The sequence below is a fragment of the Engraulis encrasicolus genome, chromosome 20 (genome assembly GCF_034702125.1).
Source record: "Engraulis encrasicolus isolate BLACKSEA-1 chromosome 20, IST_EnEncr_1.0, whole genome shotgun sequence".
Classification (NCBI taxonomy): domain Eukaryota; kingdom Metazoa; phylum Chordata; class Actinopteri; order Clupeiformes; family Engraulidae; genus Engraulis; species Engraulis encrasicolus.
In genome coordinates this window covers 41,574,018-41,601,519 of record NC_085876.1, presented here as the reverse complement: position 1 = coordinate 41,601,519, position 27,502 = coordinate 41,574,018, and the positions used below count along the sequence as shown (strand labels likewise).

The 27,502-nt window shown below is 41.4% G+C and overlaps 3 protein-coding genes across 3 annotated transcripts in view; 1 reads left to right on the top strand and 2 right to left on the bottom strand.

The window, feature by feature from the left end:
* Nucleotides 1-12,546, bottom strand: part of pex1 (peroxisomal biogenesis factor 1) — a 39,607-nt gene extending 27,061 nt beyond the window's left edge. The window contains 14 exon segments of the mRNA XM_063185068.1: nucleotides 785-955; nucleotides 1,084-1,180; nucleotides 1,644-1,776; nucleotides 2,686-2,777; nucleotides 3,019-3,122; nucleotides 4,089-4,212; nucleotides 9,183-9,302; nucleotides 9,872-10,159; nucleotides 10,879-11,152; nucleotides 11,155-11,395; nucleotides 11,552-11,666; nucleotides 11,842-11,925; nucleotides 12,070-12,216; nucleotides 12,360-12,546. Coding sequence (XP_063041138.1) covers nucleotides 785-955; nucleotides 1,084-1,180; nucleotides 1,644-1,776; nucleotides 2,686-2,777; nucleotides 3,019-3,122; nucleotides 4,089-4,212; nucleotides 9,183-9,302; nucleotides 9,872-10,159; nucleotides 10,879-11,152; nucleotides 11,155-11,395; nucleotides 11,552-11,666; nucleotides 11,842-11,925; nucleotides 12,070-12,216; nucleotides 12,360-12,467 — 2,098 coding nt within the window. The 5' untranslated portion in view covers nucleotides 12,468-12,546.
* Nucleotides 12,547-12,816: 270 nt separating this feature from the next.
* On the top strand, nucleotides 12,817-17,951 carry LOC134436649 (RNA-binding protein 48-like). The gene is made up of 5 exons (XM_063185961.1): nucleotides 12,817-12,956; nucleotides 13,119-13,309; nucleotides 13,413-13,558; nucleotides 13,665-14,272; nucleotides 17,777-17,951. Exons 1-5 carry the CDS (start codon nucleotides 12,834-12,836, stop codon nucleotides 17,846-17,848), a joined length of 1,140 nt encoding a protein of 379 aa, XP_063042031.1. The 5' UTR covers nucleotides 12,817-12,833; the 3' UTR covers nucleotides 17,849-17,951.
* LOC134436650 (calaxin-like) lies at nucleotides 17,927-21,212 on the bottom strand. The gene is made up of 6 exons (XM_063185962.1): nucleotides 21,056-21,212; nucleotides 19,869-20,024; nucleotides 19,652-19,756; nucleotides 18,794-18,945; nucleotides 18,441-18,545; nucleotides 17,927-18,066 (listed from the first exon to the last, which is right to left on the bottom strand). Exons 1-6 carry the CDS (start codon nucleotides 21,129-21,131, stop codon nucleotides 18,016-18,018), a joined length of 645 nt encoding a protein of 214 aa, XP_063042032.1. The 5' UTR covers nucleotides 21,132-21,212; the 3' UTR covers nucleotides 17,927-18,015.
* Nucleotides 21,213-27,502: the final 6,290 nt, after the last annotated feature.

The following is a 27,502-nucleotide window of genomic DNA, read 5'->3' as shown; positions in this document are numbered from 1 at the left end:
ATGTCACTAAGGCTACAGCGATGGGATCTAATAATTTCCAGTATAGGCCTACATATTCCACATTACAGTAGGGCCTATATGGCATGACCAAACATTTGCCAATCCCACAATGACAGGTGAACTATACTAAAGCTAACCAGGTGACACACATCCTAGCTAAAAAAAGAGACACATCATTTGGTTAACATTGAAGGTTCACTTCTCTCAACACAATGGTAGGCCTAACCTGTAGGCCTGCATGAATCACACCACACCATGTCACAAATACTAGAACAAATTCAGCTTCCCTGGCGGAGGTCTGCATTCTCTGAGTGCATTTCTAGTTGAAACTGGGTTGCCTATTGCCAAATTTGATCTTTTCATGAAAGTTTACTAAGTAATAAACTAATATTTTCTAGTATGGCCCAAGTACAGTAATTTTTGCAACTAAAAATGGCTATTTCTGGTAATTCAAAATGGCGGAGAAGATCCCCCTTTTCATGTATGAAAAGTGCAATTTTTCCAGTCATAATGAATACTTAGAATTTGATGGTGGTGGTAAATATTCATGAAAAAGGTAACATTAGTGAATGGGTAGCATGAATTCTGGAAATTAACAACTACAAATCTCACACAGTGTCCTTTTAACACTTTAAAATGGTCTCATACGTTGGGCAATGTGCCGAACTAGGATTGAGTCAGGGCACTGCTCATGCTTGTTGTTATTTTAAATATTGTTACACATTATTTGAAGTACTTTTCCCCCACAAGTAGAATCTGTTACCACTTTAAACTGGTGTCGTACTTTGAGCAATGTGCATATGGATCATTGCATCAGGACCGTGCTCGTGCTCTGGAGAGGTAGCAGCTGCTGTGACAATGTCCAGGTCCTCCAACAGGACCACTGAGGGCTGTCTCCACAACGCCTGCTCAAAAACCTCCTCTAACCTTTGCCGAACCGTTTCCGCTCGCTTCCCTGAGAAGCAAAAAAAGGAGTACATTTGAAAAGCATTTGTCATTAATTGGAATTATTTAAAACGTTGAAAAATTTGACTTTTTGGAAATTGGCAAAAGTGGGAAAGAAGAAATGGAGGGAAGTCTGACCTTTCAGCATCTTACAATCTACTATGTCAACATGAACATCCAACTCCTCTATTGATCTCCGGCAGACTGCTTTGGCTAAGGAAGACTTCCCACTTCCCTGAAAAGATTGAAATGGCATGGGGAAAAAAGACTGAATGAAATTGTAAACTCATTCATAAAACTTTTGTTTTGCAGGTATGGCTTGATCAGAAAATCTCAGGTTGCATTTAAAGTCAATCCCAGGTTTAGAAAGTAAAAATCCTGCCATCCATTTGACGTCATAGAGTAGCTGATCACTGATTATATTCAGTTGAATCAGAGTTGGTCAGATCAAATCTGTGACAGAATTTTTACTGTCTGACCCCTGGCCTGATTACAGCCGCATGCTTCAGCCGGGTTTGGACAGGCAGCTCCTGAGTTCAAAGGTCACTTTCAAAGAGGGATAGAGAGAGAGAGAGAGAGAGAGAGAGAGAGAGAGAGAGAGAGAGAGAGAGAGAGAGAGAGAGAGAGAGAGAGAGAGAGATAGAGAGAGGGAGGGGGGGGGGGAGGAAAAGAAAACAAATCCAAAGTCTTCTTTGTACCTTGGCTCCAGTGATGAGCACCGCTCCACTACGCAGTCCAATCCCAGCTGCCACCAGCTCCCGGGACAATGGCTTTCCCATGAGACTGTGGGAGACGTGCTCAAACGCCACACGGCCGATCTCCTCCACAGCCCTGTGCAACACAGAACACAGTCCACAGACTCTTTTTTTTTAAAACGACTTTATTGACGATAGGACAGTTGGAGAGGTGGACAGGAAGGGAATGGGGAGAGAGATGGGGAGGGGTCGGCAAATGACCCGGGCTGGGAATCGAACCCGGGTCAGCCACATGGCAGACGAGTGCCCTACTGGTTGGCTACGGCAGGGCCAGTCCACAGACTCTTATGTAGTAGGAGGAGACAAACACTGGATAACTTTCCCCACAGGAAAAGCATGCGTCCACTTTCTAATGCCATTACAACAAGTGTCTCCAAATATGACACATGCTCTGCTGTCAAGAGAAAACCATTTGCAAAATGCAGAATATGATTGTTCATCGCATCTGGTTCAACCTGTCCAATTAACAGGCTGGCATCCTGTTGAGCAAGTGTTTTTCCATCTTTCTCTCTCTCTCTCTCCCTCTTCCACCAGGGCCTGAGCTGAGAGGCTTCAGTGGACTGTCTAATGCCCCCTGCCCCTCCCTCCCAAGCATTTCTCCGATTTAGTTCCATGATGCCTCTGGTGGACCAGCCTCCAAGAGCTACTCCCGACCTCTGTCACTCAGTTCAGTAGCCACTTAATGGCTATATTCTACACCAGGGATGTCAAACTCAGGCCTGGGGGGCAAATAAAATGGCTCTGCTGGCCAAATTTGACCCCTGGAACAGAGTTTGACATCCCTGGTGTACAGTATAGCCATTAACCGTGTATAGCCGATATAATTTGATTTCAAATGTTTATTACAGTTGACCCACATACACCATTATTAATATATGAAAACATGACAAAATTTTGAGAATTCTATATGATGTCTATGCACGACACTACCAGATATTCCAGTCTGTCATCGCTTGTCTATGGTGAGATGAATACTCCATCTTACCCGAGGTGGCTGAGTAAGGGGAAATCTTCATGAGTTTCATCAGGATCCTTCTCAGGTGCAGAGGAGTCAGAGCTCAGTGGCTCTAGGACAACCTACATGACAACACCAAAGAAAAATAATGAAATGATCTTATTTACTGAACTTATCTAACATGTAACATGTAACATGATAAGTATTACACAGGATTATACACAAATTAAATTGCATTTGCTTTTTAAATGAAAAGCAAAAAAGTAAAACACCATACCCCATCTGAATCTAAATTAGATTGCATGTAATTGTGGAAATGTGGAAAAATATTAAAAGAAATGATAGTAATGCGAAGTGTATTACCTGAATGTCTTTCTTTTGCAGCACACTTGATAAAAAGAAAAGTTCTTCTGTGTCCTTTTCAGAAGGGTCTGGTTTCAACACGGTCAAGGCAAACTCAGCTTTTCCTGAGAAGGTAAACAAATGTGTCCCGTGATGAAAGCTACTTTACAGCATAAAAATCACTTGTTTATAATGTACTGTATGTGAAGAGAGCGGCCGGTATCCATCACCCTCTGAACTAATTAATATCAGATACCTCAGCAATGTGACTGTGGATTTTGTTAGTCAAAACTATTATTAGGTTTGTTTAACAAGCAGTCATCCTGACACACCAGGCCCATCATAGGCGCCAGCTTCAAGTCAACACTGGGGGGGTCAAAGTTCAAGAAGAAGCTTTTGCACACCTCTGTAGTTGGGTAGGTGCGTAGGATATTATCCCAGTGGGGTTGTCATTTATGTGTAAAGAAATCCCGCACACTGTCCATTCCACCAACAAGCTTTAATACAACGTTTCGGTCACCTGACCTTCTTCAGGTAAAGAACAAGACCTGAAGAATGGCGGGTGACCGAAACATTGCATTAAAGTTTGTTGGTGGAATGGACAGTGTGCAGGATTTCTTTACATTGGGGGGGTCAAAACTGTAGAATTTTGAACCTCACATAGTCGAAAAAGGCATCAGCAGACAAGACAATGATCAACATTTTCATTATTGGGGTGTTTTTGCCACTCCACCTTAATCTTTGGGAGAACCCCTGTCATATGAGGCCCAGTCTCAAACCCACGCCAAGTGAGCTAAACGTCGATCTGCTATCTCAGTCAGTAACATATCTGTGCAAGGTGTTGTGCGGCAGGTTTACTGTCATACTACGGTGAGCTCTGTTAGCGGTCATCGTTACATTGGCCGCTAAGCTACTGTGAAGTGAAGAAGACGCTCACATTATCGCCTATACTAGTTCATACAGATTATAACTGGCTGCTGAATCCCACATGAAACACTGATGAATGAAGGAAGTGAACGACAGCTCTCTTCAGAGTTTTCTCTGTTTATTCGCATAAGCGAAGAGTACCGTCATCAGCTAAGCTACTGTACCTTCTCCACTGGGCAGGAGGATGTGGTCAGAGCGGCCGGTCAGGCAGACGAGCGGCTCGTGGCTCTGGGCATAAAGCCACTCCAGGAAGCTGGTGCGGAGCTCCTCCTCTCCCTCCGCTTGGGCCTGGGAAAGGTCAAAGGTCAAAGGTCAAAGGGGGGACACAAAGAACAGGAAGGATTACGGACTTGTATTGAAGAGATGTAGAATTTCATTGGAAAGGTTGAATTCTATTGTTTGTAGCACTGTGTGTTGTGGTGAACCACATGATCACAAAATGATCTATCTATGGGAATTATTACTTTCACAAACGAGAACACAAACCATCTGGGTGATTCTCACGAAACGTGCAACAAAGGTGTTTTGACAACCATTTTTTCAAAATGCTTTTTTGGTTGAATTTCTTTTTGAATCAGTTACATCAAAGTGTACAGTTACTAAGCACAATAATATCAACTTACCTGACAACTTTTTAAAACACATTTTTTAACGTTTTATAGGTCCATGTCTGCTAAAATGCTCATTACCGCAATTTTTTTCTTTCATGAAATGTATTAGGACACTTAATTGTTCTAGCAGTTGTGTTCATTGAATATTGATAGTTGTACTAGGGGCTACATAAAACACTCCAAAAAGTTTTTTTTCTTATTAATTTAGTTTAAGAATTTTACCATTTTACCTCATTACCGCAATAGGATCATTTGTTTTCCTCTTTAATTTTAGAATACATCAGTGAAAACCTACAATTTCGGTCCAAAAATATACTGAAGTGAAAGAAACATGAAAGGTACTGTGTTCATAAAAAATATACATGAATACAGTTTTCCTTTAGTACTTTTTTTTCCAATTAAGTACTCATTTCGGTAATGAGGGATATATTTCGGTAATGAGAATGAGTTTTCGGTAATGAGAATAAGGAGAAATAAATTGAACTAAAGCCAAATATTAGTAAATGATGTGTTATTTGTTATTATTATTAGCACAACGACAGAGCCTCCAGGGCAGAACTAATCAAATGACACCTAATAAGATGATAAATATATTCTATATAAAACCATTCATTAAGCTACTGAAGGATATTGGGATTCAAGACTTAACCCAGCCAAATATGACACATTTTGTAAAGGAATCTTAGAAAATACATTTGCAATACAATTAAGTTATATTCAGGGGAACTAGAGAAGGTGGGGTCTGTTTTAAAGGTGGCTGCCTTCAATATAGGCCTAAAGTGCTGGGGGAAATCCTAGTTTGTTTTATTAGTACGGCTCTCTGAGAACTTTTACGGCCCTCGGATGAATTTGAAGAGGCCCCTCGAATGAAAAAGGCTCCCCACCCCTGCAGTAGGTGAATAGGCGAGGCCCCTCCTGGGCACCAAAGTAACATCATAGTACAAGGGGTGAAGGCCAAGGGGTGCACTCTGAAGTTAAGAAAGCCCATTGGGAAACTCCAACTCCCATTGTCATTGTGACACAGCATTTATGCCTCACCCGTGCAAGGGGGCAGCCCTCAGTGGCGCCCCATGGGGAGCAGTGCGGTGGGACGGTACCATGCTCAGGGTACCTCAGTCATGGAGGAGGATGGGGGAGAGCACTGGTTGATTACTCCCCCCACCAACCTGGCGGGTCGGGAGTCGAACCGGCAACCTCTGGGATGCAAGTCTGACGCCCTAACCGCTCACCCATGACTGCCCTTTATAGTTATAGTTATAGTTATAGTTATAGTTATAGTTCGTCCATCATCAAAACACCGGAGGGTAGCCACCTGATGACCCAAATGAAGCGCATACATCCCACTCCGTCCTCATCCCCACCCTGAATATGATATCACAACTCACCACTGATCTCTCCAGCCAAAAATCTATAGTGGACCAGAAATCTAAATCTGTTATGAGAAGGGAAATCATGTCGCAGTGCGAGGTCGTGCACTGGACTTTTTTTCTAACTCGGCGCGCACCGGCAACTAGGAAGTAGGAAGTAGAAGGAACAGGAGATGACTAGAGTAGGTTGTATGGTATGCCGGTTCGGTACACCTTGATTTTAGGGTCACAGTTCGGTACATTTTTGGTACAGTATCACCATAATACTGTCCGGACCAAAGCCGGAATTCACTATGAACGTTATGTGTTATGAAATATCACTGAACACCACTAACTGTTTGAGTTGCACATTGCACACTAATGGCAGTCAGGGCATCAGACTCCCGATTCCTGACCCGCCAGTGATCTCCCCCATCCTCCTCCATGACTGAGGTACCCTGAGCATGGTACTGCTCCCGTTCGGGCGCTATTGGGGATGAGGCATAAATGCGGGTGAGGCATAACTACCATTCTGTTGTGTGCAATGTGCAGTGTTCATGTGTGTGCTGTGGAGCGCTGGATCATGACAATGGGAGTTGTAGTTTCCCAAGTGGGCTTTCATTTCACTCACATTTTTTAAAAAGAAAAAGTGTTGGTTTTCAGGACAATATCAGACATGCCCATAATTAGTATAGGGTGCATGAAAAACAAAATTAAAACGTTGCTAAATCCTGCTCTTCTCTTGCAGTATTGTTCCTTTGAACTACTTTCACTTCCTTTTCATTTTCTAGCATGTTTGATACTTGTCAAAAGGTGGCACAATAGACTTGGAATTTTGAATTGCTGTTAATGGGCATTTTCAGCTAAATCAGTGCAAAGTGCATTTTGAGGCTGTTTTGATCCCGTTACCTTTCCACTTACCCAGGACATCAAGAACTCACAGCATGACTAAAAGATGGGTACATGGGTGTTTGAGCATGGCTTAAGGATCAGAGTATGGGGGCTGAAACCTTCCTAAAGGCTGCAAAAAACATGCATGAGGAGTTTCTAATTTGGGAAAGGCAACTAGAGCATTCCTCCAAATGATTCTTCTTACTAGTTTTGATTGAAATATTCTAAAAACTAAGCTTACTTCTCGCTGAATTCGCTAAATAGGCCTATTCACTGCTATTTCAAATGCCAAGCCTTTTGTGCCACCCTTTAACAATGATCAAATTGGATCCAAAACTTAGATTTTGGAAGGAAGTCAAGTTAGTAAAAAAGGATACTTAAATACTCAAACCCACTAGGGTATGACAACCAAACACAGGAAGCAAAAAAATCTGTCAATTTCTGGAAAAGCACATGGACTTGAAGTGAGTCGATTTTGTCTCCCAACTTGTTCCCTTTTTGCCATCTACGCAATCTGACAACTTCACTGCGAGTGCTGGGTTCGTTGTTTGCCATTGCCTTTGCATTGGGTGACATCACTAGGCAGTTTGATTATTTTTTTTGCATCAAAGGACCACATTTTGAGGGTGGAATATTGATTCATGGATTGGCATACAGTATGAGCAAGAATTAAGTTGCTACTTGCTCTCAATGAACTTTCACAACAGGGTTTCTGGTCCATAGTCGATTGTTGTTCTTCCAAGGGTGGGACAAAATATAAATGTCACCACAACATTTGCCAGAAAGGATGAGAACAGAAAAAATGGTCTATGAACAACACCTGTATGACCACTCAATTTAGCTTATGTAATGTATAGGGAGATGATCACTTTTACAGACAAACCCCCATTAAAGCTATTGCATATGTTTGGCATTTACTTTTGCTTTGTTTACTTACAATATTGTATATCGAATATTGATTCAATACAATTGCATATTTTAACCCGAAATGGATGCAATGTCACTTAACACTTTCATCAAGTGCTTTAACTGTAATTAAGTGACATAGTGACAATATTTATACTGCAAATATATAATTTGTATTTAAGGTTGCAGTTGCATGTTTAAAAATGTAAATAAATACAAAGCGAAATGGATATATGTCATGAAAATATATTCTAAATGTAAATCACCATAGAGTCTCATTACCGAAATTGACAATCCTCATTACCGAAAGGTACTTAAAACATTGCGGTAATGAGAATGTGTATTGCGGTAATGAGATGGCTCAGCACAATAATGCTAACTGTAACTTGAGTAATTATGACATAGCTAATTCATGACCATTGTTGAATTCTGAAAAGGAATACCCTATTACCAAGCAAGTTTAAAATGAAAAAATCTTTTTCATTTTGAAATATTGACTAATTTCGGTAATGAGAACCACTTTTGTCGTATTTGCATTTTTTTGAGACAAATTGTGACATTTTACAGGCACAAACAATAAGGCTGACTAATCATGTAGCCATCTTGAATCTCCTGTTGGTACACATCAATTGTAGTTTCAGCTCATATTGAAATTCTGATGGCTTTTAATTGTAGCTCTGAAATATATTGCGGTAATGAGAAGAAAAACTTGGGGACACGATCTTTTCTTGAAATATTCATTAGTGTTCATTATTTAATTTGCCAACAAGGAACACTTAATGAAACTTCAGACATAGACCAACGCTCTTGTAGTGTCATTTACGTATTTTTAATTTTTTTATTATGTTTTAACCTAATTCAAAGACCAGAAATTTTGGTCGGGACACATTTCGGTAATGAGAATTTGCCTATAAAATGCATTAAAAGTGGAAAATAAAAATAACATTTTTTTAAATGAACTAGTGTGCCAGAAAGTACACGTCTTGCTCTACAGTAATGTATATTATCAAAAGAATCCCTGTCATATTTAACCATTAAAACCTCATTGCCATTGATTTTTTTAGCTTCGTGAGAATCACCCATCTGTGGAATACTATCTAGAGCTGAATAATACAGTGAAGAAGGCCTAGGTCATGACTCATGAGAGAACTGTAAAAGGGTGTTTGACTTTTTCAATGATTCCTCCTAGTTATTACCTAACTATCCCACAATAGGACATACTGTGGATGTGGGATGGCTGTTCAAGAGGTAGTACACTTTTGCCTCTTTTCCAATGGCCGTTTTCTGCTAGGCCTACAGCTCGACACAGTGTGACTCGGCCCCCACTTTTTCACTTAACGATTGAGCTGTGTTGTGCCTATTAGAAAAGCAAAACGTGGCGTCCAAGTCGTGCTTTGGTGAGCTGTGGGCCTACCAGAAAACCGACAGTAGAAAAGAGTCATGAAAGTACCTTGTCACAGTGGCATGTCAAACTGGCAATGGTGAATAGGACATCTACACATACCATTGGCTGTACCGGCTGCAACCTGACGGACAAGGCCACTCTCGGATTGGATTTCACTGGCTTCAGTCGAACCGTGGAATGAAGATCGATTTGTAACCTGCTCCTCAAAGCCTTGGGAATCTAAAAGCAAGTAAGAGCACAGCATAGACTCAAACATAGGATAGAGACAAGAGGAAATTACAAAGCTATTCTGAACTTCGTAGTTTAATATAATACAGTATAGTGTAGTTCCTGTATTCTGTCAATGCAAGACATGAACAACGAGTACGGTAATGACATAAGACACCATACCATATCCTATATTCTTTGTTCCATACATTTACCAAACCAGTTGATTGCAATATGTTGCACAAGTGCAAACGAATAGGTAACATAAATGTAATAGGTGACATCATGGGATATGTGCAAAAGTACAAATATTATTACTTCATTGTATTAGTATCATCATAATATTACTAGTATTATTTATTAATAATATTATATTTACTATAATAACATTATTAGCAAAGTTTTTGGTGAGAGCCCGCACACCTCAAATGTTTTTTTTTTAGCAGGTGCAGCTTTTCAAGGTACTCCAGTCTTCATTTAAGTCAAGGAAGAGCGCGACACTGCTTCTTCACAATTCACCACTAATAATATTAGTAGTATCATTTAAAACCAGTTTTACCCAACTCTGCCAAGTAACTCACCCACAGCCGGCCACTGTGCAGTTCCCCCCTCTGGAAGTCTGCATGATCCCCGTCCAGGTCTCCCAGGTGGCACTTCACCCTGACCAGCACTTCATCTTCCTCCTGACGACCCACCACCACCACCTCCTCCTCCTCCCCATCCTTAGCAGCAGCAGCAGCACCACCACCACCACCACCACGACTGGACGACTTCCTCCTCTCCAGGGGTTTCAGCTCACTCCTCTTCCTCCCCTCCATGGCCTGCTTGGCCCTCTCACGCACCTCCTTTGGAGATGCCATCTTGGAGATCTTCAATCATAATAATAATTATTACAATACATTTTATTTTTTATTTTAAGCATGCGCCTTGTGTGTCTGTGTGTGTGTGTGTGTGTGTGTGTGAGTGTGTGTGAATGTGGGTGGGAGGGGATAGAGAGATCTAACCTGTGAATATATGCATGGTGGATATATGTGCAATGTTGTGTATGATGTCTTTGCATCTTCTTCTGTATTTATGTATGTATGATACTTGACACCTTAATTTCCCTCGGGATCAATAAATGATACTCTACACTACTCTACTCTACTCTTATCCCAGGTCACTGTACATACAACTCAAAATTAGAGCAGAAGAATCAAATATATAGCATAAAGCAATGAAATAATAACAAACAAACAAAAAAAAACAATAAAATGAATACAGTAACAATAAAATCATATAGAATGTGTATGAGTGTGGTAAATGGTCTGCATTTATAGTAGGACAAGGGTGTGGGCAGCCATGGCCTAGTGGTTAGAGAGTTGGCCTTTCAATCTAGGGGGTTGCAGGTTTGAATCCCATCTGACCTCACCCTACATCCCCATCCATGGCTGAAGTGCCCTTGAGCAAGGCACCTAACCCAACATTGCTCCCCCACATTGTAACCAATACCCTGAAAAATAATAACTGTAAGTCGCTTTGGATAAATGAAAAGCGTCAGCTAAGTGTAATGTAATGTAATGTAATGTAATGTAATGTAAAAATGTACCTTCCCATATGTAATCAGAGGCTGCCTGCTGTTGACGTGGTGCACCTCGTGATGACCCAGGGGCAGCATGTGGACCTCTCCGTATATGGCACAGTGGTGACTGGCGAACCGCGGGGGCGTCCTGCAAACCCTCAGTACACACTCGCTGAATGAGGCAGGGATGCTGGGGACTGGCGGAGGCTCCTTGGCTGGATCCAATCCCCCCGTGAACACATACCGTAGCAGGCTTTTAAAGTCAGCAATGCCACCCCATTGCTGTTGTTGTTGTGGTTTAGGTTGTCCTGACTAACATCCAGCTGGTCATTCGGGGACTCTTGTGTCTCGGTACCCAGAGAAGAGATGCTGGAGAGGGGCTGATCAGACGCATGAGGATGGGCTGTATGGGGACTTGGGCTCTGGTTGAGGTAGGCTGACGCCCCCAGAGAGGTTCCTGGATCTCCGCTCCGTATTTTGGGAGCGACCATCAACTCCGTGAACTGCTCCAGACGTCCGTAAGGCACACTTGGTGACAAAGAGGCTGCAGTTCAAGATAGAGAATGGAATGGAGCAGAATAGAATAGGATGACTTTTATTGTCACACACCGAATAAACTTACCAACGAGCTCATATGAGCTACTGTGTACAGAGTATGTGTTCTCATATTAACAGACTGTCGGTGAGTGAATACACAAACCAATTTTGATGTAGATACAGGTTCGCTGGTCCACCCACACAGGGAAAATACCATCTTCATACACCGCTCGTATCTGTCCCAGCAACTGCTGTTCCAGCGCCAGACTATGAAGTTCCTGTCAGTCAAAAATCACATGAACCCACTTAAATATTGATGATTGAATATGTGTTTCAATACAGAAGTTAAATTGTTTGAGGAACAACCTGCATGTTTGCCATACCACCAAACAGTTCAATAAAGTAAGTAGCATAAGAGGTTTCAGACATGTCAAGATAAAAGAGTATCCCCACCAAGATCTCCCAGTCATCAGAAGACAAGGGTTCCACGTACACCTGATGAACCGACTGCACATGCTGACAGGGTCGCAGGAAACCCTGGAGAGGAACAACCAACAACACAACAGGTATTTAATTCCAGTAGTAGTAGCATAAAGAATGAAAGGGTAGTGTGTGCATGCCATGGTTGCTATTAATTAATGCAGTCAAGTTATGTCGTTTAGTAGTACGTTACTCCCTTACCTGTTCCCCCTCTTTGAGTCCTAGTTTATCCGCCAATTGTCTGCAAAGCTCGACATTATCCTCTTGTGCTGGCTGCGCGTGCCTTCCTCTCGTCCAGCTGAGAAACACGGAGGGACTGTCATCCCAGGACAGCTCGAGGATTTGATTCTATGTGGAACAAAATCAAAAGAGTTGACGTTATGTAGTGATGTTGTGTGCAAATCTCAGTTACTTTGAGAGGGTTTTTAAAAAAGAAAACGTGAAAATATCTACAGTAAAACTAATACAAAGTTGATGCTTGCAGCAGTTACCTCATGCAATGATAGTTTTGTGATCAAGTTCGTTGGCAAGTGCAGGAAACAGTTTTTCGAGTTGTTTAACACAAGTGTAACAGGCTGAATCCCATGGCTGCCCAACATTACTTCGTGCGGGGAAAAATATCCTATACAGTTTCCATAAATGTCCAAAATTGTGTCATTTGCTATCTACTGCCCGTTAGCCAACATAGCATGATCTGAATGACAGCTCTAAGTCCATATCAGCCATAATCAATCGCACACGTCTATTTCAACTTTGGGCTTTCGCTCCCAATTTTTAATTTGTCTTCAATATGCCTTTTATATGGGCACTGTACCTTACAGTAATACGAATAAACCATAATATTCCAGAAATATCCTTATTAACGATATACATTTAGCAATTGTTAATGATGAGCCCGGTCGTGTTACTCTTTTCTTGATTACTCTTGTCTGCTTCCTGCCTGAGCGTATTGTTGTTGGGAAAACATGGCGACCTCCACACAGGCTTCGGCTTGGGACGGTCCAAAAGTCTATAAACATCATGAACAGCGACCTGTTTGCCACACAAGACCAAAGTATAGAGATGGAAGAAGACCTAAAGCTGTCAAGGTGAGCATAAAGTCGTTGATTTACGTACTGAACAATAGAAAATCACGCCATCAGATGCATGCTGTGCTAACTAGCCATAGGTATTTTGACTGTTGTTGTTACTTGCCCTCTTTCCATCATCATTCAGGGTGCAATTTATTTTTCATGTATCGTTTTATTTAGGTATACACTATCAATCTTGAATCCCGGTACTTACTGGTGCAAGGGGTCCCAGCGATAGGTGTCATGCAAGAGTTGGTGCAGCTCCTCGCGCTGTATGGAGCTATTGAAGAATACCGTGTGCTTGATGAATATCCAGCAGAGGAGTTCACTGAAGTATACCTCTTCAAGTTTCAAAAGTTGACAAGCGCAAGGTACGTCGGCATTTTGTTTAGAGATATTTATTGTTTAGAGTAAGGTAAAAGTAAAGCAAAATAAGGTAGAGTGAGTGAGGTAACATTTGTGTTCCTTTGGCAGGGCTGCGAAACGAAAAGAAGACGAGAAGAGCTTTTTTGGAGGACTTTTGCACGTTTGCTATGCCCCTGAATATGAGACGGTGGAGGACACCAGGCAGAAATTGCAAGACAGAAGGAGATACGTGAACAGAGTGGCCCTCAGCAAACGTATGCCCCCTATATATATTATAACATCTAAAGAATATTAAGCTTAATACACGTTTTTTTGTTGTTGTTTTTTTGCAATCATTATAATGTTCTACTTTTGTTGCAGAAAAGGAATCTGATCTGAAGACAGAAGGAAGTGAACCACTTGCTTCTACACCAGGGAGGGCTGATTCATCAGGCAGGTGTGAAGAAGAGAGGAGGCCTCAGAATGTTACGAAAGATAGTCACCATGCGAGCACCGCGAACAGTTACCAGGGATTCCCTCTGCTTCCACTTCCTCTTCCTCCTCCTCTAGAGAAACCCTTTTGCCAACCGCCATACTCTGGTCACCTGCTACAGGGAAGGCCACTTCTTCCCACTGAGGACAAAATGGGTTCTTTGCACCACTACATTGACACCAGCAAAGACCCCAAGCCCCACACCGCCACCACCACCAGCGCCGCCACCACCACCACGATTCAACAAAGCAGACCACCAACAACCAACAGCAGGCCCACCAAGGGCCCATCTTCACATGAACGTTTTTTACCAAGAACTGCTCACTTAGACCAACGGAAGCGTAAAGCGGAGGAGACGGTCAGCCGGTCACTGATGGGTAGCAGTGATGAGCCTGAACTGTTCATTGGACCCAAGTTACCGGAAATTCCAAAGACGGACTTGGAGGATGCGTCTTTAAACATTACAGCCAACATAATAAGGAACACGATGTCAAAGGTAAGGGTGCTGAATCTGATTTCAAACCGTTGTATTCAAGAGCAAACATTTCTGTTAGCTACACTATAGTAAATCAAAAGTATTCACTAAGCTTAACCTGCCTTGACTCACATATGAATTTAACTGCCATCCCATTCCTAACCTTAAGGGTTCAATATGATATCGGTCCACTACCTTTTGCAGCTATTACAGGTTCAGCTCATCTGGGAAATTTGGAGTGTGTTTATAGGAGTTTTGAGCATTTTTCCAAACGCGCATTGGTGAGGCAGCCGTGGCCTAGTGGTTAGAGAGTTGGTCTTTCAATCTAGGGGTTGCAGGTTCGAATCCCCCCTGACCTCTCTCTACATCTCCATCCATGGCTGAAGTGCCCTTGAGCAAGGCACCTAACCCCACATTGCTCCAGGAACTGTAACCAAAACCCTGAAAAATCATAACTGTAAGTCGCTTTGAATAAATGAAAATGTCAGCTAAGTGCAGTGTAATGTAATGTAATAATGGTGAGGTCACACACTGATGTTGGTCAAGAAGGCCTCCTATTAATCTCGAAGGTGTTCTATTGGGTTCAGGTTAGGACTCTGTTCAGGCCAGTCAAGTTCATCCATACCACACTCTGTTTATGGACCTTGCTTTGTGCACTGGTGCAGTCATGACTCATGTTGGAAGAAGGGGCACGCTCCTCCACACTGTTTTGCTATCCTGAAAGGCTAAAGTTAGCTTTATTCACTGCAAAAGGTAGCCTGATATTGTATTGAACACTATGGGTTAGGAATGGGATGGCAGTTAAGTCCATTGACCCAGTCGGCATCTCTGGGCCTGCCCATGAAATTGCTTGTTTTTCCCTCCGAATGCTCCTCACGTTGTATAACAGTGGCTAATTAATATGCCTAATGACTGGAAGTGATTGGCACCGCACGACCACGGGTGGAGCATTCGGAGGGGAAAACAAAGCAGTTTTATGGGCGGGCCAGAGGAACCGACTGCATCAATATGTGAGTCAGGGCAGGTAAGCGAATACTTTTTTGTGATATAGTGTAGGTTCAAATGCATTATTGTGCATCTGACCTGGCTGCCACGAGCCAACAGCAGATGTGGAGATCTGCCTGAACATCTCATCGTATGTTCATTCACTCTGTAGTGAGACATAATCACTCTAGTGCAGGGGTGGGGAACCTTTTTCATTCGAGGGGCCAATTCAAATTCATCCGAGGGCCATATTATGAACACAAACCAAGACTTCCCCCTGCATTTTAGGCCTATATTTACCTTTAAAACAGCCCCCACCTTCTCTTGGACCCCTGAATATAACTTAATTGTATTGAAAATATCATTTATAATATTCCTTTACAAAGTATGTCGTATTTCATGTGAAGCTGCATAACATTAAAATCATATCGGGGGCCGGATAAAACAACCTCAAGGGCCGCAAATGGCCCTTGAGACAGAGGTTCCCCACCCCTGCTCTAGTGAGTACTGACAAATATACATACCTGCAAACTTGTCACCTTTTGCCGTATTGATTCCAAAATAGGTGACTGATGTGAATCGTGCAGATCCGAAGAGTTTTTTTTTTGGGGGGGGGTAGCCAGTAGCGCCCGACTGAAGTTCTGAAGGGTAAACAGCTGCCTGTCTGATATGCGTAAAGACGGCGACATTTCCTACATTACCCATAAACACTAGTCATGACGTAAGCCACACCCATTGGCTGCCGTTTAATCACAAGGACGCAGCTTCACATTCACTGGCTGCATGTTTGAAGGCTTGAAGCCCGCGCGGAACCGGTGTTGATAAATAAAATGTCAATAAGAGGACGAGCGCGGATTACTTCGGTTTTGTAGGTTTTCAACGGGTGATAAAGAATGTGGCAGTGGTTAATGCAAGGTTAGGTGTCGGTGAATGCAAGTAATAACTGTAGTGACGCTGAAATGAAGTGGTGGTGGTGGAGCGAAAACGGCTTGGGCTGGACAGAGCAGGACAGCGCTGGGAGAATAATGTCAGCGTAGCGGTCAGATTCCTCGTCTGACATTTGCCAAGTCCTCGCAAATGCATACGATGGATTTGCCGTTTCCTAATAACGCCCACGCGATCGCAAATACCCTGCAGGGATTTGACATGGATGTGCGAGTAAGTGAAAAACAATAACAAACAAAACAAAAAACTACCGACGTTATAAAAGTAAGTTCTCCGTGATGTTACGTTTGTTTATTTTCGACATATAGTGTATATTAGTTACCTACTTGTCATTCCTAGCGCATGGTAGTATATTTAATCCTGGAGGAGTTTAAAGTCCTAAAGCAACAGCATAACTCGCATAATAAGATAAGACATCATACACGTTATTGCACACGTGTGTCTGTGTCTGTGAGTGTGTTCTCTCCTGTCCTCCTCTCCCTTCATCTCTTCTCCTCTCCTCCCTCTCTTCTGTGCATTGTCCATGGTATTTGACTTAGGCTGTGTGTGAAGTTTGAATGATGCTGTGTGGAGGATGTGAAGTTTTGTAGCTTGGTTATGTGTTTTTGTATAGCCTATGTTAAAGGTGTAGTTTGTGTGACGCGTGTTGAAGGCATGCTGTGTTTGTGTGAGGTGTAGGCCTATAGGCCCTACTGTATGTGAGGTTTGAGTGATGGCGTGTGAGGTTTTGTAGTGTTTGGCTGGCTGGCTGTGTTTGGCTGTATGCTAAATGTCTGTGTATGTATGTGGCATGTGTGATGTGATTCACTGTTTTCAGAGGAAATTGAATAAAAACTAATAGAATGGAATACAATGGAATAGAATAAAAACTACATTGCAAATAATGAAAATAATAGGGGGGATAATGGAATAAATAGAACTGGGGTGGACATGTTTAAAATGGATGATGTGAAATGTTGAGAGGTAGACTCTAGACAGGAGGTTGTGTGCTCATGTCAGTGGAGCTGGAAATAGGGATAGAGCACAGAGACAGGCTAATTTGGCAGCGCTGAGGGAAAGGAGGGTGGTGGAGGAGGAGAGCATGGGCAGAAAGGGGCACATTTAAAAATTATAATAATTAAATGTTATAATTATAAATAATAAGTAATAAGTAATAATAATTAAATTTAGTAATAACAAATATTGTATTTTTCTTTTTTTGTTTTTATTTGTTCACGCGGGGGGGGGATTGGGTGCGTGCGTTGGGGCTCGCGATAGTTTGTCACCTTTTTCAACCCTCCTGAGTTTGCAGGTATGAATATAATCTCACAAGTTAGTTCTGTGTTGTAAGGTGTCTGATGGTGCAAAACTTTTGGAATGTTTTGAATATGTGAAGACATTTCCAACAACAAGTAAACAACAAACCCGTGCCCCCATCGCTGGCCAGGATCTCAGAAAGGGGTTAACGACAACGAAAAATGACAAGTCTTCGAGTACTTACAAGTCGAGAGTAGAGTAAGATACAACGTTGAAATGGGACAGTTGTGCTTTAACCTTGAAACTGTGTTTGTAGTGGTGAATAAACTGTTTTCTGTTTTGTCCCCCCCCCCCTCCCAGATTGCCTCTGTTCCAGAATTGCAGCCTCCAGAGAAGAAAGTGGTCACTGCTAAGCCCAGGCGAAGAATCTGACCTCATCATTCCTCTCCACATTTTTAGCTGGAATCCAGCAAATCTTAATGATATTTATAAATAAAGCAAAAAAAAAGGTTAAAAATAATTGTATTTATTTGCATTTGCAAAGCTGTTGTATATCATTTTGTACAAAAAAGGGTCAGAATTTCAGTTGGAGAATACCCTCATCGTTCAAGAGGTTCCTGGAAGGCATGCTGCTCAAATGCCAGTATACTCTGTGGAACCAGAAATGAATGAAATTAGGTAACAGCCGTCTCATTTAATCATGCACTCCATCCATACAGTGAAAGTCAATCTTTGTCCTAGCATCTTCTCCTGGGGACTCCTCAACATTATCGATGATCTGTTATTTATTTATTCAATATCTTATTTTTTTTTAAAAACATAATAGAGGTCATTCTCTCATTTACAGTCGAGAATGTTGAATCGGAGAAAGCCCCCAAAAAGTCACTCTGTGCTTTTTGACAGCAGGTAAACTTAGTTGTTTTACCTACAGAGGCAAAGCGACACTCCGGCAAAGAGGCCTCAGTAAAGGATGCAAGGGCAAAGACTTGACTTGCACCCTCATTAATCTGATAGACAGTAGTACCTTAGCGTCTGGGAGACAGGTTCCAAAAGCTTCCAGAAGCAGGTTCTCTTCTCTCACTGCTTTTTCAAAATCGGCATAGGAAAGCCTCCCATCGTGGTCATGGTCCTGTCCACAAAGTATTGATATTAGTAACACAGAAAAAAAACTCCTGTTCTTGTGTTCCTGTGGTGCTATATTTTGAAATGTACATTGAATAACAATAACACAGAGACATTATGTTGGGATATGTACTGTACACATACAGTATTTGAGTGAAGATGATAGAGATGGAACTCCGGATTATGAAGGTTTTTGCTCATGTGCAAACGTGGTGTTTTGTTGCTCAAGTTTTCCACACATTTTATTTTACAAACCATTTTCTTCAGAGTGATCTCAACAAGGTCCTTGATTCCCTCGTCAGGGTCTTCCTCTGTCGGTTGCCTGATTAAGCTGTTCTTCAGCATGTGGAACATCTCCTCTCGGGAAATGTAGCTGTCCCCGTTAAGATCATACACATCAAAACAATCTGAAGGATAGAAAGAGTCATCAAAGTCGGCAAAGAAAACGTGTGCTGAAACACTCCTGAGTAGAAGTACAATGTACAGCCAGAGAGAGAGAGGTTCCATTGCCATTGGCCCATTGTTTCCGGGTTCTATTATTGGGTAGGAAATCCCCCTTTAGGCAGACCTAGGCAGACCTGAGGACTGTTCTATTCAATGCTAGGAGCATTATGACACGGCCCTTTAGGCAGACCGGGACCTGGTCATGTTAGGTGCCCATAGAAACCTATTATGTTGGCATATCTCTATACTTAAAGAATCTCTGGTACAGTGGTGTACACCGTACAGTAAACCAGTGGTTCCCAAACTTTTTCAGTGGGGACCCCCTTTTGGACTTATATTTGGAATATTTTTGCGACCCCCCCAAACACCATAGTCTTAGCCTAGCAATGGATTTCTAGCAATATTAATGGACAAACTATTAATGTAAAATCTAGCAATAATAATGGACAAAAAATGCCTAGGCAATCCACAAGACAGCAAATACATCTGTTAGCTGTTGTTAAACTGTCGATTTCCCGTTTTTATGCAATGTCCCTTTTGTCTGCAACCCCCCTTCAGTACCTCTGCGACCCCCCCTCCCCCTCGGGGGTCCCAACCCCCAGTTTGGGAACCACTGACGGTAAACTATACGTTCATACTGCTTAAACAAAATGTTTTGCCATCTCTTACATTTTATTTTCTCATCCAGAGTGCCCCGTAGAAAGACAGACAACCCTTCAATCCACTCCTTGACACTGACATAACTGTCGTTGTCCTTGTCAAATGCCCGGAACACTAAAAATAAGAAACAACAGGTTGGGCACCAAATGATGTCTCATAATCAAGAATAAATGTTAGGTTAAGATAATAATTGCAATGTGTGTATAGTTGGACTGGCAATATGTACCTCTGTCCATTATCATATCATCAGTCATGCCAAAGGTTTTGTGAAGAATGTTTCGGAATTTGCCTCGATCCAGCCCATTCCCCACCCGCCTCTCAGTGTGGTCCCCCAACAGGCCATTGAATAGCCGGATCAAGCATTCTGTCTCAGTCTTGTTAACTGCAAAAGTGGAAAAGAGAAAGTTGTTTGAGTTTATTATTTTACAACGAAATACACATATTACAGCCGTTTGTAATGTCACATTTTTTCATACAAGGTCCATTGGGCTCAGCTCTATGTTACCACCACAGTTTATTCCTGCTGCTCCATGTTCCCGCATTTTAAAGAATTTATTGAAATAGTCTTATGTTCTACAACTTCATGTTCCCACATTTCTGAGTAAACTAAGAGATGCCTTTGGAACATAGGGCCTACATTGTAATACATTCTTAGATATATGGAAACATGGAGCAGCAGGAATATGCTGTGGGACCACTGGGCTGTGGGGCCAATGGCCTAAAAAAACAATGTCAAAAATCGTTGTGATGTGGAAGCAATGGGCTGTGGGAACATATAGGCCTACACGCTCCTGCTCCACACTTGTTTTAGGAATAGACCTACAATTTCAGTAAACTTACTTATCTCGCTTGCGTAGGCCTAAGCTTACCTACCTGTCAATCTCTGGTGTATGCTATCCTATATCAGGTGATGCCATTATTGTCATGCATGGAAATCAGAGGTGTATAAAATAAAACTGGTAAGTTATATGAAGATCATGTGTTAGGCCTGTCAATAAAAGTACTTCTACCATACACCCCTGAATCAGAGTAGGCCTATGATGGAAATGCAGCTCCAACAGTAGCCTACCACGAAGCATGTAGTTGATTTTCCCCCAGAATGGGCTCATCAGATAGAGACAGACCAAGACTAATGAACTACTCGAGATTTTCGTCTTTGGTCACTCCAGGCTTGAAATGGGGCAGTCTCCAGACCTATTTGATGCGCTCTACAGTAAGTTGTCCACACATTTTTAGATCTTCTATCAGATGGAACGAGCATCCGTCACTCATGAGCTCACACGTTTTGTTATTATACCAAAACACGCTATGACAAAGTAGCCTGCTGGACCGGCTAGAAGGGCTACACGCTGGCTTGTCGGATTGGCGCTAACAAGGCAAAGGCGCATATTTTAAAAGGTTTGAATAACTCACAGTGTTTCACTTGCTTGGACAGAGTGTCAGCGAGTTTCTGGATTAATTTTCGGTTCATGGCAGACATTTCAGCCATGATTGCACGGTGTTTTGGTAAAAGTTTCCGTAGAAATTCACCGGTGTTCTGCTGCCTGTGTGGGATTGTGTACTGTTACTATAGTAACCGGATGTAAAGGAGGTGCTGCTGCGGTCTCTGAAATTCGATTCGCGAGACGAAAGCACAAAAAATTGGAAGCACAGATTAGATTAGATAAAACCTTATGGTCTGTTACCATTGAGAGTAAATAGAAGTCTGTTACACATGAAACAGGAAATTGTCTTTGGTGTGGCTTCAGTGATTCACACAGACATTAGACAAGACTTGACAAAACTGGACAGCTCATCTCTTGTTCAGTATGGCCACAGCTGACGGGATAAAGGATTTCTTGAATCTGTTGTGCGCCAGTGGAACACTGAACTGGAAGGAGTGATGGAGGGGTTGAGAGGGGTCCTCTATGATCTTTACAGCTTTCCTGATCACTGCTACTGTAGCCCACAGCTCAGATAGGGATAGGGTTGAGGTGAGCAAGTAATTTTGATTGCCTGGTTCACTATGCGTGACAGTTTGTTCTTTTGTCTAATGCCAATTAAATTGTACCAGGATATGTTGGAGATGAGGACTGATTCAATGAGGGAACGGTACACTAGAATCATAATGTCCTTGCTCTAGGCCTAGGCTACTTGAAATGTCCTCCTGACTCCTGAGTTTCCTGAGTAGGTGAAGACGTTGTTGTGCTTTTTTCATAGGCCTATATCGAGTCCACGTGCTGTGAGAAAGACAGAGGTGTCCATTTCCCTGCCCAGGTACTTAAAGAAATTATTCAAATGTAGGCCCTATGTTTCAAAACTCCCATGTTCCCACATTTCCTAGTAAACTAAGAGAACAAACCTTTCTCCCTGCCATGGAACATGGGGCTTGAATTTGAATAAATTCTTAGAAATGTGTGAATATGAGCCAGCAGGTATAAGCTGTGGGACCAATGGGCCTAAACATTGATGTTAAAAGTCTTAGTGATGTGGGACCAATGGGCTGTGGGAACATAGACACGCTCATTCAGCTCTAAGGAAAGCTCTTCAAAAGTTTGGTAGATAGAGGTAGGCTACCTGACCTAGAGCTATAAGGTCGTTTGAAGACGTTTTGAACTGCCCCATCTGTGCGTGCGGTGTGTGCGGTGCATGTTTGTGCACACAGACGCAGAAATGGGTCTTCATTGAATTGTATGGGGGGCAACCGCCATTCTGACATACTGCCATCTGACACACCGCCATCTGACACACCTCCACACTTTTTCATACCGCCATTCCGACACCAAGTTAGGCCTACTCTTCATGAGGAGCTGTCCACTCGCGAGCGTAGGCCTACACCTTCACCGGTGTGTCCGGAGCTGTCCACGGGCATGGTGCTGAAATCTGTGTGCTCCGAGTGAAGCCCGGAGAAGATATCCTGTAGCAGCCTATCTATGAGGGGCTGAGGGAGCGAAGTAACCGATATTCGATTGAATATTGTCAATCTGATCACAAATACATTCCTTTCAGTACCTACGGGTCCCCAAACTAAGGCCCGGGGGCCGGATGCGGCCCGCCATGCCCCTTTGACTGGCCCTCCACCTCTCTGCACCTCACCATTTGAACTGGCCCAAAGAAGCAATCCTATCTTGTCTTGATAGTTTCTCATCTCACTGTAATATAAACAGGCCTACCATTTCTATTGTATTACTGTATATTTTTCTAACCTTTCCTTGCTATTTTTACGTGGTTATTAGAAATTAAAAGGAATACCTGTGGTATCTTTTGCAAATCACTTGTAATGATGAACTATTTTGTGCTAGAAATTATGGCTATGACAGGCAGTGGCCTAGTACACAGCCCACATGATTGATCCGGCCCCTGATCACAGTCAGGAACGATAATGTGGCCCCCAGAGAAAAAAGTTTGGGGATACCCGGCGTGCATGCTCAACTCAACAGATATTGCGAAACACTGACTGGCTCATTTTGCCATTGGCCTAGAAAACGCATTTTGTAAGAGATGCCATTGAAACCAGATAGACAGAGGGTTAATGGTAGGGCCCAGCCCAATTGTTGAGAAAAGAAAACCTCCTGTATCTTCACACTTGACTGGGAGTCCTTTCAGACATTAGCCCAGGCGGCCAGTGTGTAGTAGGGCTTGACATTAACTTCACTCACCTGCCACTGTGGCTGGTTTTCCTGAGTCACTACACAGTAATTTCCGCAGTGCTCATTTAACACTTAGAGAGTTGATTTGACATAATTTGGACTTAAATGAACTCTCTAAGTGTTGAATTAACACCGCAACATTTACTGTGTAGCCATTCAGCCATGCAGCTTGGAAAAAAATTGAAACAAGTATATTCTTGAACTTAAATGCAAACAGTTGATAGGCTACATAAGGGGCAAATATGCCATACCAAGGAATAAGCTACCTGCCAAATATACTAGGCCTACATGACGCTGAAATTATTACAAGCCGTGGTGTGTGTGTGTGTGTGTGTGTGTGTGTGTGTGTGTGTGTGTGTGTGTGTGTGTGTGTGTGTGTGTGTGTGTGTGTGTGATAAAATAAATCACTATGAACATGATTATTTAACTCTATCTTTCTTTATTATTTTTTAGCACAGGAACAAGAGATGGCTACAATTAATTTAATTAGGCTAAAAATGCAGATGGTCGCTGATACATTTCATACAGCAAGCTATTTATTTATTTTGTTCATTTATTAATTTAATCATGCCGTGCCAATTTGATGATTTGGTGAAATACGATCACTTTTATTTAGGCTAAGTGATGTGAATGACAACACTGCAGTAGGCTAGTAGACGCTCAGTTCTTCTGGGGTTTGTCCAGTCTAGCCCATGGCACAGCTGTGAAGCATGAATGATGGTCAAGACCGCATGTGGAGCCAGAGGGGCAGCAGTGGCTCTGGTCCGAACAACAGACAGCCTGGAAGATCATAGATAGAGAGAGAGGGATCATATTAGGGAGATCATGGGTAAGTGGTTAGGGTGCAGGGGTGAGTTTCTCAAAAGGGAAGTTGTTAGCCTGTTAGCAACTTCGGTAGTTGCCAATGGGAAAATGCATTGAAAGCAACGAAGTAGCTAATGTAGTAAGCAACTTTGGTTTCGAGAAATTCACCCCAGGCTTGTAACCATGAGAGATGATTGTTCAACTTCAGCTCCATAGTAGCCTTCTCTTTGGGCTGCAGCAATACTGCATTGTGTACCCTTTGTGTCTGTGTATTGATCAGTTACTAATAAGGGTTTGTACAATGAGACATCAAATGTTTCAATACAGTACATTGTTCTAAACATTTCCATCAGGTTTTCTAAAATGTATATTTTGTAGGCCTATTACTGTGTGTTTCATGCAATGACAAATAGCTTTTCGATATATATATATTTTACAAAATGACTGTCTTGTTGCCCCTAAAATGTCAAATGGCATAACGGCAATAAAATATGTAATATTGGATATTTTCTTTCAAATACACAGAATAAAAGTGTGCTTGCCAAAAACAGTTACTTAATATCATTCCATAATGTGAAAAAAAAATATCACATTGAGATTATTGCAGAGCTGAATTTGATGTGACATTGCTGGATAGACACAGATAAATGCTTAACCCTCTTCTACTTTGGACAAATCATTCTAAAAATGGAAAAAGTTGTCAGCACATTTAAATAGAGCACTGTCACTATGAAATTTCCTGTAAAGCAAGAATATATGTATGGAAAATGTAGGTTACACCAATCAACACAAACCTGTAACCAGTCTATATCAATTGGAGCTACCAGTATTTTCCATATTACTATCTTGGTTTTAGAGACAGTTTCTTCTGTAAAGTAACATTCGTTTCATTTAGTGCATGTGAGGTTCTCTTTCAAACTTGTTGTGAAGTAGCAATATGATACAAATTAAATCTGTGCCACATAGCAATTGTTGGGTACCCTATATTGCTTTAGGTAAAATTTCAGGTTTAGGTCAACATTTGAGATTTCACAGTCACACTATGTGTAACGGGGTATTTATGTAATAGGGCATGACAAATTGGTGTGAGTTGTTGCACCATTTGACATGGCGAAAGTTTCATTCAACTCAAAATAGGCCTTCTGATGGAAATATCAAAGTTTGTGATCTGGATGTTGAGATTTGACACATGTTTTTAAAATGAATCAAATCAATTTTGAATTTTAAATGTTTTGCTAAAGTTGAAGTATTTGACATGCAACTAAAAACACACCTGACCAAGCTCACAAAATGTTGAATTAAGCAGATTTCAATAAATAAAGGTTACACAACTGGTCATATGTGTTAATCAGAGGTCCTTCTGTGGTGTCATTTCCTGTGACATGGTCGAATGACACAAATGAACAAAATGGCTCCTCAAATGTTCCCCGAATTACCGACAAAAACTGTGATATTCCGTTTCTGTTAGTCACTATTAAACAAGACAAATGCAGAACTATGCTATTATAACATCTTTTGTTGGGAATTCCACCTGTTCTGAAGAGGTTGGAATGTGTAGTTCAATGTTTTTACCGTTATGCAACATGACATCTTGTTTCACTGAAAGTGCTGTCATGAACTCACATTTGCATATGGACAGCATGTGTATCCTGTACCCTGAAAGCAGCAGGTGGTCTTGTCTGGGCATGCCGAGCCGTCAGGGCACTGGACGGTGGCAGAGACCATCCACACACAGAAGGACAACAGCACAGCACGGGCCAGCATCTGTTTGATGCAGACAGTATTTTAGGCACTAAATACACATCTTTGAAATATTAGAATGACAGTGAATGGGTAACTTTTAGAAAAGGGATAACAACAGTCATTATCATATTATGCAACATTGATTATCATCAATATTTTTTTTAACTTTGGTAGATGCTAGCAGTCCACTGACTATAACTAAATTGTAATCACTCCAAGGACAACACAGTTCACAGGAAATGAAGAACAAATCAAGATGATATTTTTAAAAAAGAATAGCTTTACAGTAATTAATAATTATGTTAGAAAAATATTTTCTCACCTTGCTTTGGTAGTAGATGGGTAGTGGTGTCTCTAATTCTTGACTTGAGGTGACTGTAGAAAGGTAGTCCCTACTCTCTTGAAGATCCTCAGCACCTCTCCTTTTTATTCAAATAAAACAGGAAGTAGGAGGGATAAACCTCCATGATGTATGTGATGTTGTCAGACAGTCACATCCATCAGTAATCAAATGCAAAATATCAATCGCTTGAATCATCAGTGGGAACATGTGACTACATTTACAATTGACTAAAATAGAACCGGCCCGTCTAGCACTTTTATCAGCATTAGTCATGTAATGTGTAACATGTAACTACTTACTTACTCGGTAACACTTTAGAATAACAGGCGACTATAAATCACTTATAAAGTATTAGTAACACTTAGTTAATAATGAACTCATAATGAACAAGACATTTACAAATGTTTATAAATTATTTAGGAATAATATGTAAAACTATTATAAATGATTTATAAAGCTGCTTACAAAGCAATCATAAAGATTGTGATTTTAATGTCTCAGATTTTAATGTCTACAAACTATTAACAAAGCATCTACAAACTATTTACAATTGTTTTTATTTATTTACAAAAGCTTTTTGCGCCTGTTATTCTAAAGTGGAAACACAAAGGTTTTCGTGCATGCCTTTGTGTTTTCACTTTAGAATAACAGGCGCAAAAAAGCTTTGTAAATAGTTTGTAGATGCTTTGTAAATAGTTTGTAGACATTAAAATATAATTTCTCTGACCTCAATGGCATCTTACATGAACACTTTATTTAGGCCTATGTGTGTGTACAGTATGTTTGTGTGTGTGTTTTTTCTTCATCAGTCAGATTCTAGGAAGTAGGTCACTGATTCTTGAGAATGTGGCTGAAACAGGTTTAAGTTGTTCAAATCCAAAATATAGAGGTGTATCATCATAGATGAAGGTTTTTGCTGTGCAGCGAATGCATTGGCCAAGCTCCCCACGTTTTACATTTCTCATGAAATAGGCTCTTACTTGGTTTTGTCAACAGTGTCAGACAGAATTATAAGTTAAAAAAAAAGATATGTCTACTATATTAAACTGAATAATTACTTCAACAATTCAACACAATTGTAGATACATATTGTAAGCATATTCTTAAAACAAAAACATGTAAAACTTCATCAGATGTCACCACCGTCAGGTTTTGTGACAAAACAAACCTCCAAATGCACCTCAGTGGAGGCTAGAGTATAATTTTGGAGCACAGCATGTCCAGCACAATTTAGTAAAATATGGAACAAGATGATGAGCGGAACAAAATCTGACGGTGGTGACATTTGACGTTGTGAGACAAAAAGACCCCCTCTTTTACATATTATGCATTGTTTGTTCA